The sequence below is a fragment of the Myotis yumanensis genome, unplaced genomic scaffold (assembly GCF_028538775.1).
Source record: "Myotis yumanensis isolate MYYU_CA2020_CCGP unplaced genomic scaffold, mMyoYum1.0.hap1 SCAF_7, whole genome shotgun sequence".
Taxonomy (NCBI): Eukaryota; Metazoa; Chordata; class Mammalia; order Chiroptera; family Vespertilionidae; genus Myotis; species Myotis yumanensis.
The window spans coordinates 36,230,553-36,245,083 of record NW_027223758.1 but is presented as its reverse complement, the minus strand read 5'-3'; the positions used below and the strand labels follow the sequence as shown (position 1 = coordinate 36,245,083).

General features: G+C 39.8%; 1 protein-coding gene and 1 pseudogene across 1 annotated transcript in view; both read left to right on the top strand.

Annotated features, from left to right (window-relative positions):
* Positions 1–14,531, top strand: part of LOC139013836 (ER degradation-enhancing alpha-mannosidase-like protein 2) — a 148,011-nt gene that overhangs the window by 87,327 nt on the left and 46,153 nt on the right. Inside the window, exons 11-14 of the mRNA XM_070420194.1 lie at positions 302–430; positions 6,103–6,219; positions 12,437–12,494; positions 14,208–14,263. Of these exons, the coding sequence (XP_070276295.1) occupies positions 302–430; positions 6,103–6,219; positions 12,437–12,494; positions 14,208–14,263 (360 nt within the window). The remainder of the gene's footprint in view (positions 1–301; positions 431–6,102; positions 6,220–12,436; positions 12,495–14,207; positions 14,264–14,531) is intronic.
* Positions 2,247–2,828, top strand: LOC139014550 (large ribosomal subunit protein uL6-like; annotated as a pseudogene).

The window sequence follows — 14,531 nt, the reverse complement described above, 5'->3', positions numbered from 1 at the left end:
ATCCCTGCAGATAATAAGCAGATACTCAGGTCCCTTTTATAAAATGTCAGAGAACAATGCCTATAGTTGCCCCTTCACATTTGTGGACTCCCAGCCACAGTTTGAAAATATGATATTATTTTCAATTCTAGGATAGTTGAATCTGGGGGTGCAAAACCTGGGTATACAGTGGGCCAACTGTGTATTTACTGAAAAAATTCACATATAGGTGGACCCACACAGTCCAAACCCATGTTATTCAAGGTCAGCTGCAGTTCTTTCTTCATCAGTAAAATGTGTATTTTCTTTTTTTTAATCACAGTTCACTGAGACATTTTTGACGGAGAGGGACAAACCATCCAAATGGAGTGGAATTCCTCAGCTGCTCCTTAAGCTCTATGCAACCAGCCACCTTCACAGTGACTTCGTTGAGTGTCAAAACATCCTCAAGGTAATTCTTTTGGGCCTTGGAGGGGCTGCATTCAGGGCCTCCAAGTGACACAAGATGTCTGCTTTTTAAAAAAAATCTCTCAGTCTACTTTTAAAAAGTGTCTGTTTTTATTACGTAAGCTATAGAAAATTTGAGAAGTTCAGAAAAAGTGCAAAGAAGAAAATAAAACCCCCAACACCAGAAGTTCCCTGTGGATGTCCTTCTGGACTTTGTCAGTGCTTGCTTAATTTGGGAGGTCAACACTTTGCCCTGGGATTGAGATGGCATTCTTTTTGAATAGGGTTTAAAAGATGTCGGTAAATTTAAAGGGTGTATTAAAGTTATCATTTATCATAACGTGAATCTTAAATCTTAATTAAACTATTATCCTTTCAAAAAAGAAAAAGATCCCACATTTCATGGAAGTGGCCTTGTGGTTATTGACAATTATCCTATCCTATATAAAAAAAGCCTAATATGCTAAGTGTCCGGTCGTCTGTTCAACCAATCAAAGTGTAATATGCTAATGATACGCTAAGGCCGCTCAACCGCTCGCTATGACATGCACTCACCACCAGAAGGCAGACAGTTGACCGGTCGACCAGTCGCTATGATGTGCACTGATCACCAGGGGACAGACGCTCCGACCAGTGGGTTAGCTTGCTGTTGGGGTCCAGCCGATCGGAACTGAGCAAGATGGGCCAGACACGCCCTGGAGCCCTACCGCGGTCCCTCCCTGGCTGGCCAACCTCCCATGTCCCTCTCTGGCCCCGATCATGCACCAGTGGGGTCTCTCGGCCTGGCCTGCGCCCTCTCGCAATCCAGGCTGAAGGAACCCCCCTCCCCTCTCCCAAGTGCACAAATTTTGTGCACCGGGCCTCTCCCTCCCCGGCTGGCCAACCTCCCATATCTCTCCCTGGCCCTGATCTTGCACCAGTGGGGTCCCTCAGCCTGGCCTGCACCCTCTTGCAATCCGGAACCCCTTGGGGGATGTCAGAGAGCTAGCTGGTTTTGGCCCGATCCCGCAGGCCAGGCGAGGGACCCCACTGGTGCACAAATTCGTGCACTGGGCCTCTAGTGACTAACATAAGAAGATTGAAGGGACTGGGCTTGGTGTTTGGGAGAGAGATGGAAAGAATGCAGAGAGCTATAGTAAGACCATTCTCTAACTTAAGTGTGTGTGAGAATCACCTGGAAGGCTTGTTAAAACATAGTGCTGGGCCCCATTCTCTGAATTTCTGATTTAGTCGGTCTGGGTTACTATATCTAAACTTTAAATTGGAGGGATGAGAAGGGTGGGTCCAAATTTGAATTTAGAGCACCAGCTTTAGCTGCAGTTAAAACCCACTGTTCTTCAGAGGTGAAGTTTTGATTATTATATCACACTAGTGACCAGGCACACGAAATCACGCGAGTCCCGGGATCCCTCTCTGCCAGCGCCTTCCCGCACATGCAGCCCTGCCCTCCCACCCAGAAAGGGTCCCACCACTGCCGCCCCCGCTGCCGCCCCGGGAGGTGGGACCCAGAAAGAGTCCCGCGACCACTGCTGCTGCCACGGGAGGCAGGACCCAGAAACCCGCCCACCGCCCCAGCGGGACCCAGAAACCCACCTGCGCCTTCAGTCAAGTCCTCCAGAGTCAAGTCCCCGCCCAACCGCACACACCTGCTGTGCGCACAGCCTCCTGCTGATCAGTCGTTACCGTGTGAGGGTGTCATGACCATTAGCATATTAGCTCTTTGTTATATAGGATAAGTCATTCTAAAATATAATAGGCTCCAGAATAAGCTTAATCTTTACCTTTAAGAAGAAGTATTTTGAGCTGAATCCACTGTGAGAATGAAGACCATTCTGAGCAATCACAGTCGACATTTCAGAAAATGTGGACATTGCTCTGAAGGGACACGCAGTTATTGTGAAGGACCCCAGAGGCACCCTGCTAAGGGACTTCAATCACATTGATATAGAACTCAAATCTCCTTGGAAAGAAAAAGGAGAGGCTACAGGTTGATAAGTGGTGGGGAAATTGAAAGGAACTGGTTACCGTTTGTACCATCTGTAGTTATGTACAGGACATGATCACGGGTGTTACACTGTGCTTCCATTACACGGTGAAGGCTGTGTGTGCACTCAACTTCCCCATCAATGTCGTTATTCAGGAGAATGGTTCTCTTGTTGAAATCAGAAATTTCTTGGGCAAGAAATACATCCACAGGATTCGGATGAGGTCAGGTGTTGCTTGTTCAGTATCTCAAGCCCACAAAGATGAGTTAATTCTTGAAGGAAACAGCCTTGAATTTGTATCAAATTCAGCTGCTTTGATTAAGCAAGCCAAAACAGTTAAAAAACAAGGATATCAGGAAAAATTTGGATGGTATCTATGTTTCTGAAAAAGGAACAGTTTACCAGGCTGATGAATAAGATCTACGTTTTTCAGCTACAGAAACAAAATGCTGGATGGTTCCTTACACTTACGTAAGACATTTTAAAGATGCAATAAAAGTCGTGCATTGATTTGAGGGGGAATAAAAGAAATGTTTTGTATTTTTGATCTTCTCATAGTCTGACTAGGGTAGAAATAATTACAGTCTTTTACACTTGTTTTAAAAACACTTTGTAAAGAGTTATATATTATTTCATTTGATTCCTGCAAAATTTGAAATATGAAGGAGGAGGAAAAAGAAGTAGAATGAGGGAAATTAATAGTGAGTGCTTGCTGTGTGATCATCATTTCTTTATTCATCCAGCAGATACTTATTTGAAATTTACTGTGTACCAGGCATATTTAATTCTTAGGGTAACTCTGTGAGATGGGTGGCTTTTTCTTTGTATTAGTCTAGAACAGCAGTTCTCAACCTGTGGGTCGAGACCCCTTTGGCGTCAAACAACCCTTTCACAGGGGTCACCTAAGACCATCCTGCATATCAGATATTTACATTACGATTCATAACAGTAGCAACATTACAGTTATGAAGTAGCAACAAAAATAATTTTATGGTTGGGTCACAACATGAAGAACTGTATTTAAAGGGCCAGAAGGTTGAGAACCACTGGTCTAGAATATTTTGATTGGAGGTGACAGTAACTCAGACTAGCAAAAAAAAAAATCCTTTATTGTATTACATAATTGACAAGGCACAGATGTGAATTCAGGAACTGAACAGTTAGGCTGTCCATTTCTTTTTTTATAATTCTTTATTTTTGAAAGTATTACATATGTCCCCTTTTTTCCCCCATTGACCCCCTCCAGCTCACCCCCACCCCCCCCGCCTCAGGGCCTCACCGCCCCATTGTTTGTGTCCATGGAGGCTGTCCATTTATTATATTGACATCTGTGTGTGACCTCAGGTTCCTCCATGTAATCATAAGTCTTGGGTGACATTTCTATAACGTGGGTTAGCCACTCAGGTGAGGTGAATGAGAGACTATTGGCTAGGGGCTGAGACTGAGTTGCTTGCTGACAACCTTAGAGGAACTATGTAGAAAGTGGGGAGGGGCATTTCCTCTAAGGAAATGCAGTTGTTACCTGAAGAAGAGAGAAAGCTGCTGGGCAGACAAAATCCAGCTGTTTTTTATATTCTCTTTTTCAGTTGAAAAAACCGAGACTCAATAGTAACCTGCCCAAAACCTTGTGGCTACTATATGAGCCCAGATTTGTGTTATACAAAGACCAGCTTCCACTGTACCAGGTTGCCAGCAGGAAGTACTTCCTGATTTTATGGATGAGAAAAATAAGATCCAGAAAAAGTGGTTCAGTCACTTACTAATTATGTGACCCTAGGCAACTTTGTGATTTGAGTTTTTTGCCTCTAAAATGAGTGAAACTATACTTATTTCATTGAATTATTTTAAGGATTAAATGAACTAAAGTGTAAAAGCCCAGTGCCTGGCATATAGCAGGTGATCAGTAAAAGTGAGTTCTGCTTTTTCTTGATGTGTGGTGCATGGACCAGCAGCATCAGCATCACTTGGGAACTTGTTATAAATGCACATTCTCAGGCCCCTCTCAGACCCATTACAACTCTATAGGTGGGACCCAGTAGTCTGAATTTTAAGAAGCCCTTCTGATGATTCTGATGCTCACCAGTGTTTGAGCATACAATGATTGCTCTTGCCTATTGTGTTCCATTTTCCCTCACAGGTTCCTGAAGGGAGAACATAATGAGTAGGGTCCTAGATTCTTCCTACTCTCTCCCCTATTTCATCCAAAATAGTTCTGCTTTACAAGCACAGACTCTGGAGCCAGATTTCCTACACTTAAATCCTGTCTCTACCACTGTGTGACATAGACAACTTCTTCATGCCTCAGCTTCCTTATCTGTAAAATTTTGGGATAAGTTACTATTATCTTTTACAGGGTTTTGAGGATTAAAAGAGGTAATACATGAAGTACTTAGACCCAAGCATTAAATAAATTAGCTATTACTACTATTATTACAACTTTTATTGTATCAACTTTTCTGTAAGTTATCATTTTTTTCTATTAGCTCTGTTCCATATGAACAAAGGATTCTTTGGCCCCTCCAAATTTGAGAACCTCTACACTGTATTGACTGTATTGAATACCTGCAATGTCATGAGACCTAGGGAGAATACAAAGAGGAATCTGTTTGTCTTATCTTCAAGGAATATTTAGTCTAGGGAAGAAGTAACATACGTTTGTAAAGAGGTACAAAGTAAATGTGCTAAATGCCACAATGAATTACAGATTTCTTTGGGGGTTCAGAGGTGCATCAGAATGCTTCAGTTGAAGGGAATCAGAGAAGACTTCCTGGAAGAGGAGACACTTGAGCAATGTTTTGGATACCTATTGCTGCAGAACCAGCCACCCCAAAACTTGAGATAATAATCACTGTATATCTAGAACAATTTTTTTGGGTAAGGAAACTTACCCAAGAAACCACTTATCCAAATACATATATTTTTTACTTGTTTGGAGGTGTTGATGTAAGTAGTTGTTTATTATTTCTACTACTATTACTATTGTATAATGGTTTGATTGAGTGGTTCTTTTGCTTCTTGTGGTGTTGGTTGGGTATTGAATTATCTGGAAGGTCCAAGGTTGGTGCTGTCAGCTGGAGATCAGCTAAGGCTATCAGTCCTTAGCCTCAGTTCTCCTCATGGCCTCTCTAGGTGTCTATGTTAGACTTCTCACAACATAGTGATTGGGTTCCAAGATAGCAAAAGCCAGCTTTGCCAGTCTTTCTTAAGAATTAGGCCAGGATTGCATAGTGTCACTTCTGCCACATTCTATTTGTTGAAGTGAGTCACACCAGCCCAGATTCAGTGTGGGAGAGGATTCTATAGGGCAGTGATGGCGAACCTATGACACGCGTGTCAGAGGTGACATGTGAACTCATTTTTTTGGTTGATTTGTCTTTGTTAAATGGCATTTAAATATATAAAATAAATATCAAAAATATAAATCTTTGTGTTACTATGGTTGCAAATATCAAAAAAATTTCTATATGTGACACGACACCAGAGTTAAGTTAGGGTTTTTCAAAATGCTGACATGCCGAGCTCAAAAGGTTCGCCATCACTGCTATAGGGAGTCTGAATATGAGGAAGTGTGGTTTATTGGGGCTATCTCATGGGGATTTAAGTTGGGATTAAAATGCAGACTGCTGCTTTGGTGTCTGGTTGTGTTAGATACAAAAACTGAATGTCTCTCTTCACACTGTTTTTAAACTAGGAAATTTCTCCTCTTCTCTCCATGGAGGCTATGGCATTTGTTACTGAAGAGAGGAAACTTACCCAAGAAACCACTTATCCAAATACATATATTTTTGACTTGTTTGGAGGTGTTGATGTAAGTAGTTGTTTATTATTTCTACTACTATTACTACTGCTTAATGGTTTGAGAAGTTAACTCTTAAAATGGGAGTCAGGAAACATTTCAGAATATATAGCAAACATTTGAGAATTTTAATCTTTAAAAGCTCATTAGCACTCACCTGTTTTGAAGCAGCATAGCTTTTACTTTAGAAGAATTTATTTATTTGAATTAATTAAGTAGCCACCTTTTTTTTTTGGAAAGCACGAAGTTAAAGAGGTATGTCTTGTACTTCCTCACTTTCCCAGTATCCTCTCTTCAGAGGCAGCTCTGATTACCAGTTTCTTCTATGTCCTTCCAGAGATGTTTTGTGTGTGTGTGTAAATAACCCCACTTCCCCACCTTAGGTTTATTTTCTCCAAATATAGAGGTGACATGTCATATATGCAGGTGTATTGCTTTGTATCTTGCTTTTTCCATGTCATTCTCTAGCTAGGGGATAGTTTCATTTGAGTACATGTAAATCTGCCTCATTATTTTAAACAGCTCTGTAGTATTCCCTGATATAATTGTACCATAATTTATTTACCCAGGCCTCAGTTGATGGGCATTTATAGTTTTTTCATACCTTTGCTATTACAAACAAGATTGAAGTAAAGGTTTTTGTACCTACTCTGTGTACATGTGAATATATACCTTTGGGATCAAAGCATCTGTGCCTTTTATTGTTTATAAACTTGTCAGTTTACATACATATAAGAGGTTTTTTCAACTTAAATCCCTAGTAACAAAGTATAAGAGTGTCTGCTTACTCACTTCATCACCAAATAGTATGTATATGTGCTTTTTTTATGGACTTTGTTATTGAAGTGTAACTAGCATAAAGAAAAGCACACAAATAATAATCCCAAAATAAGTTTACGTTTGTCATTTGTGTACAAGTTTCTCTGCAGGCTTGGAGTTTCAATAATTTGGGGTATATGCCTACTAGTGGGATTACTGGTCATGTCATAACTCTTATGTTTAATCCTTAGAAGAACCGTCAGATTGTTTTCCAAAGCAACTGTACCATGCCCACCAGCAGCGTATGAGGGTTCCATTTTTTCCACATCCTCATCAAAACGTGTTATATTTGTTTTTGAATATAGCCATCCTAGTGGGTGTGAAGTGGTATCTCATTGTGGTTTTGACTTGTATTGGCTAATGGTGTTCAACATCTTTTTATGTGTTTGTGTATCATTTGTATATCTTCCTTAGAAAAATGTATGTCTCGTCTCATTTTTTAAATTGGGTTGTCTTTTTATTATGAGTTTTAAAAGCTCTTATTTTCTTGATAGTTTTTAAAATTTGCATTCTTGAATATCTTTCTATTTCTTTTCTGCCAATGGTCTATTAGTGGCTTTTGCATCCTTTCTGTTTGGTTATTAGGCTTTTCTCTTAATGATTTTCTTTTTTTTTTTTATTTTTATTTTTTTTATTAAATTTTTATTGTTCAGATTACATTTGTTCCTCTTCCCCCCCCCATAACTCCCCTCCTTCCAGTTCCCGCCCCACCCTCCGCCCTCATTCCCCACCCACTGTCCTCATCCATAGGTGCACGATTTTTGTCCAGTCTCTTCCCGAATCTCCCATTCCCCTCCCCCCCCCAAGAATAGTCAGTCCATTCCCTTTCTATGTCCCTGATTCATTATAATCACCAGTTCATTCTGTACATCAGATTATTTATTCACTTGATTCTTAGATTCACTTGTTGATAGATGCATGTTTGTTGTTCACAATTTGTATCTTTACCTTTTTCTTCTTCCTCTTCTTAAAGGATACCTTTCAGTATTTCGTATAATACTGGTTTAGTGGTGATGAACTCCTTTAGCTTTTCCTTGTCTGTGAAGCTCTTTATCTGACCTTCAATTCTGAATGATAGCTTTGCTGGATAAAGTAATCTTGGTTGTAGGTTCTTGGTATTCAGCACTTTGAATATTTCTTGCCATTCCCTTCTGGCCTGCAAAGTTTCTGTTGAGAAATCAGCTGACAGTCGTATGGGTATTCCCTTGTAGGTAATTGAGTCTCTTTCTCTTGCTGCTTTTAAGATTCTCTCTTTGTCTTTTGCTCTTGGCATTTTAATGATGATGTGTCTTGGTGTGGTCCTCTTTGGATTCCTTTTGTTTGGGGTTCTCTGCGCTTCTTGGACCTGTAAGTCCATTTCTTTCACCAGGTGGGGGAAGTTTTCTGCCATTATTTCTTGAAATAGGTTTTCAATATCTTGCTGTCTTTCATCTTCTGGCACCCCTATTATTCTGATGTTGGTACATTTGAAACTGTCCCAGAGGCTCTTTACACTATCTTCACACTTTCGGATTCTTTTTTCATTTTGCTTTTCCAGTTGGGTGTTTTTTGTCAAATCTTTGGTTTGATTCTTGTGCTCCTCTGGTCTGCTATTGGGTATAATATTCTTTATTTCAGTCCGTGTATGCTTACTTTCTAATTTCTTTATCGTAGCATCGAGGGTCTCATTAGTTTTCGTGAGGCTCTGCTCAAGTTTATAGCAAGCCCTCAAAATTGCGATTCTTAGCTCCATATCCTCCATTTCTGTCATGTTTTTTTGTCTCCGCATCTTTTATGCTTTCTTGGTGCACCCCCTTGTGGTCTTTGTGCGCAGTCTTGTTCTAGCCAAGCCTTAATTGTTGTAGTTAACACTAGAGGGATTTGACCACCAGGCCGACTGGCTGTAGGAATCAGCTGTGTGGAAAACTTCAGTCCTCTGGGGAGGCGCTAGTCTAGCCTTTGCCTGAGGCGATCGGCAAATGGCTCTGCGCAGGGCCTGGGCGGGGCGGGCTCAACAGGGCGGGAGGAGGGAGCAGCTATGGCTGCTCTCAGTCCGTCTCCAGGGGCTCTGCCTCTCTGTCCCCACAACTGCTGCAAACCTCGGAGGGACCGTAGCCAGACAGTCCCGCTTCTCCCATTTGAGTCTGGGTCCCTAGAGACGCGCCCGGATCTGTAGCCCAGAGTCTGAGACTCACTCCTGATTGAAAACGACAACCGCGCCCTCAGCCACCAGCCCGCTTTGCGCGCGCACCGCCGCACCACCGTACCTTTAAATTTTCCACACTGCGCCTCCTCTGGGCCTCGTAATGCTGTTGTTTTTCCTTCTAGTTGTAGAGTCTCTCCTCAGCCAGCCTTCCTGTGGTTCTGGGTGATGTCCGTTCCGTCTTTTAGTTGTATTTTTGAAGTGGTTTTTCAAGGCAGCAAACTCCGGTGTTTACCTATGCCGCCATCTTGGTTTCTCCCCTCTTAATGATTTTCTATCTCAGTTCTTTCAGGTTACTATAATGTTACAAACTGTGTAGGTTATAAACAACAAAATTTATTTTTCACACTTCCGGAGGCAGGACAGTACAAGATTATGGCAAGGGCAGATTTGGTGTCTGGTGAAGGCCCTCTTTCAGGTTACAGATTCCCAGCTTTTTTCTATTTCCTCATATGGGAAGGGGCTAGGGATCTCTCTGAAGCCTCTTTTATAAGGGTATAATCTCATTCATGAGGTCTCTGGCCTCATGACCTAATCATCCCCAGAGGCCCTACCTCCTAATACCATCACATATTGGATTTAACATGAATTTTGGGTGGTCACACACATTCAGATTGTATCAATTTGTAGCTACTCCTAATTTCTTAAGGTCCATTGTCTTATGTGTTGTATTCTTTTTCCTAGTTAGAGAATTGAATTTTGACTTTGTTTGTGGTACTTTAAAATGGAGAAAGTTTGCCCTGGCAGGTGTGGCTCGGTGGTTAGAGTGTTGGCCTGTGCACCGAAAGGTCTCAGGTTCAATTTCTGGTCAAGGGCACATACCTGGGTTGCAGTTTCATCCCTGGCCCCTAGTCGGGGCACATGTGGGAGGTAACCACTCAGTGTGTCTCTCATATTGATGTTTCTCTCTCTCCCTCCCCCCCCCCCCCCCCCTTCCACTCTCTAAAAATCAGTGGAGCCCTAGCCAGTTTGGCTGAGTAGATAGAGCATTGGCCTGTGGACCAAAGGGTCCCAGGTTTGATTCTAGGTCAAGGGCACATACATACCTTGGTTGCAGGCTCCTCCCCAACCCGTGCCCTGATCAGGGCTTGTGCAGGAGGCAACCAATCTGTCTTTCTCTCATATCGATGTTTCTCTCTGTCTTTCCCTCTCTCTGTCACTCTCCCTAAAAATCAATGGAAAAATATCCTTGGGTGAGGGTTAACAAAGAAAATAAGTAAATAAAAATAAAAATCAGTGGAAAAAGTATCCTCAGGTGAGGATTAACAACAACAAAAAAGTAGAAAGGTTTACCTTTTAGTTATGGCTTCAGAATTTTGTTTCTTGCTTTTCTGTTTCCTTCTAATATTTTAAACTTTTTATCACATATGTTTAAATTTTTGCACCATTCTAAATTTATTTTGCTGTAATGAGTGAGGGACTGGGATCCTACTTTCCCCCCTAGATATCTGTCCCTTACATCCATCACTTGGATGGAACATGAGGGAGGCTTTCATGTGGTTATTCTGTGTCTTGGTCTGGGTGTTGATTGTATAGGAATGATACTTGGTAAAAACTGGGGCTGTATCCTTAATATTTCTACTCTTTGCTGTATCATATTATACTTCTTTTTTAAAAGTTTTCTTATATTATTTTGATTTTATTTCATTTATCTTTTTTTAAAAAAATACATATTTTATTGATTTTTTTACAGAGAGGAAGGGAGAGGGATAGAGAGAAACATCGATGAGAGAGAAACATCGATCAGCTGCCTCCTGCACACTCCCTACTGGGGATGTGCCCGCAACCAAGGTACATGTCCTTGACCGGAATCGAACCTGGGACCCTTGAGTCCGCAGGCCGACGCTCTATCCACTGAGCCAAACCAGTTCGGCTCATTTATCTTTTTAATTTAAATTCTTTATTGTTGAAAGTCTTACATATGTCTCCTTCCACCCCCTTCCCCCAAAAAAGTTTTCTTCCCTTAGAGATGCCATTTTCTACAAAAGTAAAGCTTGAACGTTAAACATTTGTATATACATCATTTACCATAAACTTTATTCTTTAATTTCTGCTCTTTAATTTCTACTCCTCGGGAGTTCCATTGGCTCTATACTGTTTACTTACTAGTCAGTTCAAGGGACCCCCCCTTCACCTCTGTATCATTCATCAAGGAATTTACTTAATAGACACCAATGTGTTAATGAGAAGAAAAAGAATAATGTGGGTCTCTAGCCTCATGCCTATTTTTAGTGAAAATGTGTCTTTCTATAGCAGGTGTCTGTCTCACCTTAGGACATCTTTGGATCAATGATTCTTGATTTTATGGGTTGTTTTTTTTGTGTGTTCTCCAGGAATCTCAGTTTGTTCATAAATATGGGCTTTTGCTTGGGTCATTTGCCCATTCACTGACCTTTAGTAGGGTGCTTTATTCTTGCCAAACCCCCTGTAATTGGTTTATTGTCTTTAAGTCTTCTATTTCTTTGCTGTTGCCCAGTTGTCTATTATTGAAAGTGGGGTATTGAAGTGTTCAACAATTATTTTTGAATTGTTTGTTTCCTTCAATTCTGTCAGCTTTTGCTTCATTTATTTTGAGGCTCTGTTATTAAGTGCATCTTTGTTTATAATTGTTATATCCTCCTGCTGGATTGACCCTTTTATAGTTGTAAATTTCCCTCTTTGTCTCAACAGAATGGGTTTTTTAATGCATACCTATTGTAAATAGTTTAAACAAAATTATATGTTGTATTTAAAGTATATAAAATGAAAAATGAATGCATATCATTCCTACCCCCTGTAGAAATAAGTATTAACACTTTATGGTATATCCTTGAGATTATTTTTATGTTTATAAGAGAAAACAAATAATTCTTTAAGCAAAAGAAGAATCGTGGTGATATTCTGTAGCTTTTTGAAAATTAAAGCCACATTGGATCTCATAGATTACCTAATCTAATATGCCTATTTTTTTAAATGAGAAAACAGAGGCTATGTTGGGGCATTGACCTGCCCAAGTTTACATGGGGAATAGGTGGTTAAGCTGGGACTAAAACCTAAGCTTTCATTTCAGACTCTTGGTATAGCGCTCATTTCCCTGAACCTCACTGCCATCTGCCTATATTGGGAATAAGAGGCTCTTGGAATACTGTTAGAGATATTTGAGCCATGAGTTAGCATAGCAAAGATTGTTTTATAAGTTGTGCTTTGAATTAATTTTGAAGATTTTATCTAAAAATATATTTTTTATAGCTCCTTGTAGAAATTCTTATGAGGCCTACAGTCTCTCTCCGGGGACAGAAACTGAAAAGTAAGTATGTTTGTCAGCCACTTCCCCTTTTTCCAACCTGCTGATATGATGGTGGTTTCCAGGAGTTTCTCTTCTTCTCTTTCTAACTCTAATGGTGAGGACATGCCTTAGATTCAACTGCATGGTACTCTCTCCAATCCTAACTAAGCAGCTGTATTTATTCATTTTATATTAGGTAGAAATACAGGCTGGTGCTTTAAAAGAAAAAGTGTGAAAACCACTGGGCTAAAAGAATTATATCTAATAATCCTTGGGTCCAGTTTTTATGTTCTATTTGGTAATTCTTACTTCTCATATACAGTTAAGTGAGAGAGTAATCAATAACCTAACCTAGTAAGATCACTGTGTATGTTATGTCTTAAACCATTTTTTGTTGTTATAAAGGTGATATATGCTCTGTGTAAAAAGTTCAGTCATTACCGGAGTGCATATAGTAAAAAGTAAAAATGTTTTTGGTGGTGCATTATTTCTTAAGTTCGGTAGTGGGTATATGGGTATTAGTCTTATTCTTCCTCATAATTTATGCATATTACAAATATTTTGGGAGTATTCAATATTTAATTTATAAAAAGAATAAGTGTACTTTGCTTGGCATTAAAAGCCAGCGATCACTTAATATTTGATGAATGCTCTTCTATAAACATCACTTTATTTTTTTAATAAAAAAGTGTTTCCTCCATAATATCAACATGACATACTATATAAGACCTCATTTGTAGGTATAGTGATGGTTAAGAGGATTCATATTCATCTTTGAATATCCATATTCAGATTTTCTTTCTATCTAAATTGGTTCTTCTGTTCTCTATATACTGGTCTGGGTATTCCAACCTGCTTTAAAGTCATAAAATAAAAAAATCAAAAAGCCTTAGTAGGTTGAAAGGTAGTGATAAGGGATACAGGACACTTGCATTATCTCAGGATTATATCAGATAACCCATCTGGTCCAGCTACCTTGGCAGGACTGCCCATTGGGATCTCAGAAGGAGACCCAGCATTTTTAGAGGTATTGTAGCAGCATAAGATTAAGTGGAAATCGTTTTTGAAAATAAAACTATGCCAAACAAAACACTTTGTCCGTGGTTCATATTCAGTTTTATCACCTCCTAGTTTTAATTTTCCTTTTTATGCTATTTTCTGTTCCTACTGACAGAGAAGTAAGTAGCTAGTTCTTTATTAGGCTTGATAAGCCAGGCATTAAAAGCCATTTCCCTAATATAAATAACCAAATTTATAATAAGAGACATCGATATTCTTATACTTTGGATTCTAGTAGTTCAGGTTTTGGAAATGTTTCTTGAGGACCCAATTCAACACAAGCATCAAAAGGTTTAAATTGTTTATTTTTTGTCTATTTAAATAGCCACGAAAACAAACTAAAACTAAAAGCTTGGATATATTCTAAGCAAGCTACAAGGTGAATATGGCTTATTTTAAATAACGATATCAACATAGACTGAAATTATGAAGACTGTGGAGCATAATGAAAATGGCTACTGTATCAAACCAAAAGCAGTCTACAAATTGATTTGTGGGTTCTGATGGGCACCATGAAAATCTTTGGTAAATAAAAATTGAAGGGAGATATGCTTATAGGAAAATAATCATCTTGGAGGAGATTATGAGAAATTGTTTTTATTTTCAAAAAATTTAATACAGTTATACTGTCTTTTCAATGAGAAAAATAGCCAATTACTTCCCTTTTGCTTTCAGTAAGCGATGAAATGTCCAAGGACTGTTTGAGCATCCTGTATAATACCTGTGTGTGTGTAAGTACCCTGCCTTTGGTGCTGCATTTATCTTCCCACCACATCTGCAGTCCTTGAGAAAGGACGATTCAAGGGAGGTGGTGGGCCTGAGAGCTATCTTCAGATATTGAAGGAATTGGCCTTATTTTATGTGTGTCTGAGAACCAGAACCAACAGGTGGAAATTATGGGGAGGCAGAGTTTCATAGTATTGTTGACCTTAACATGGGCTGCACAGATTCACTTTCATATGACCCATGCAGTTCAAACCCGTGTTGTTCAAGACTCAA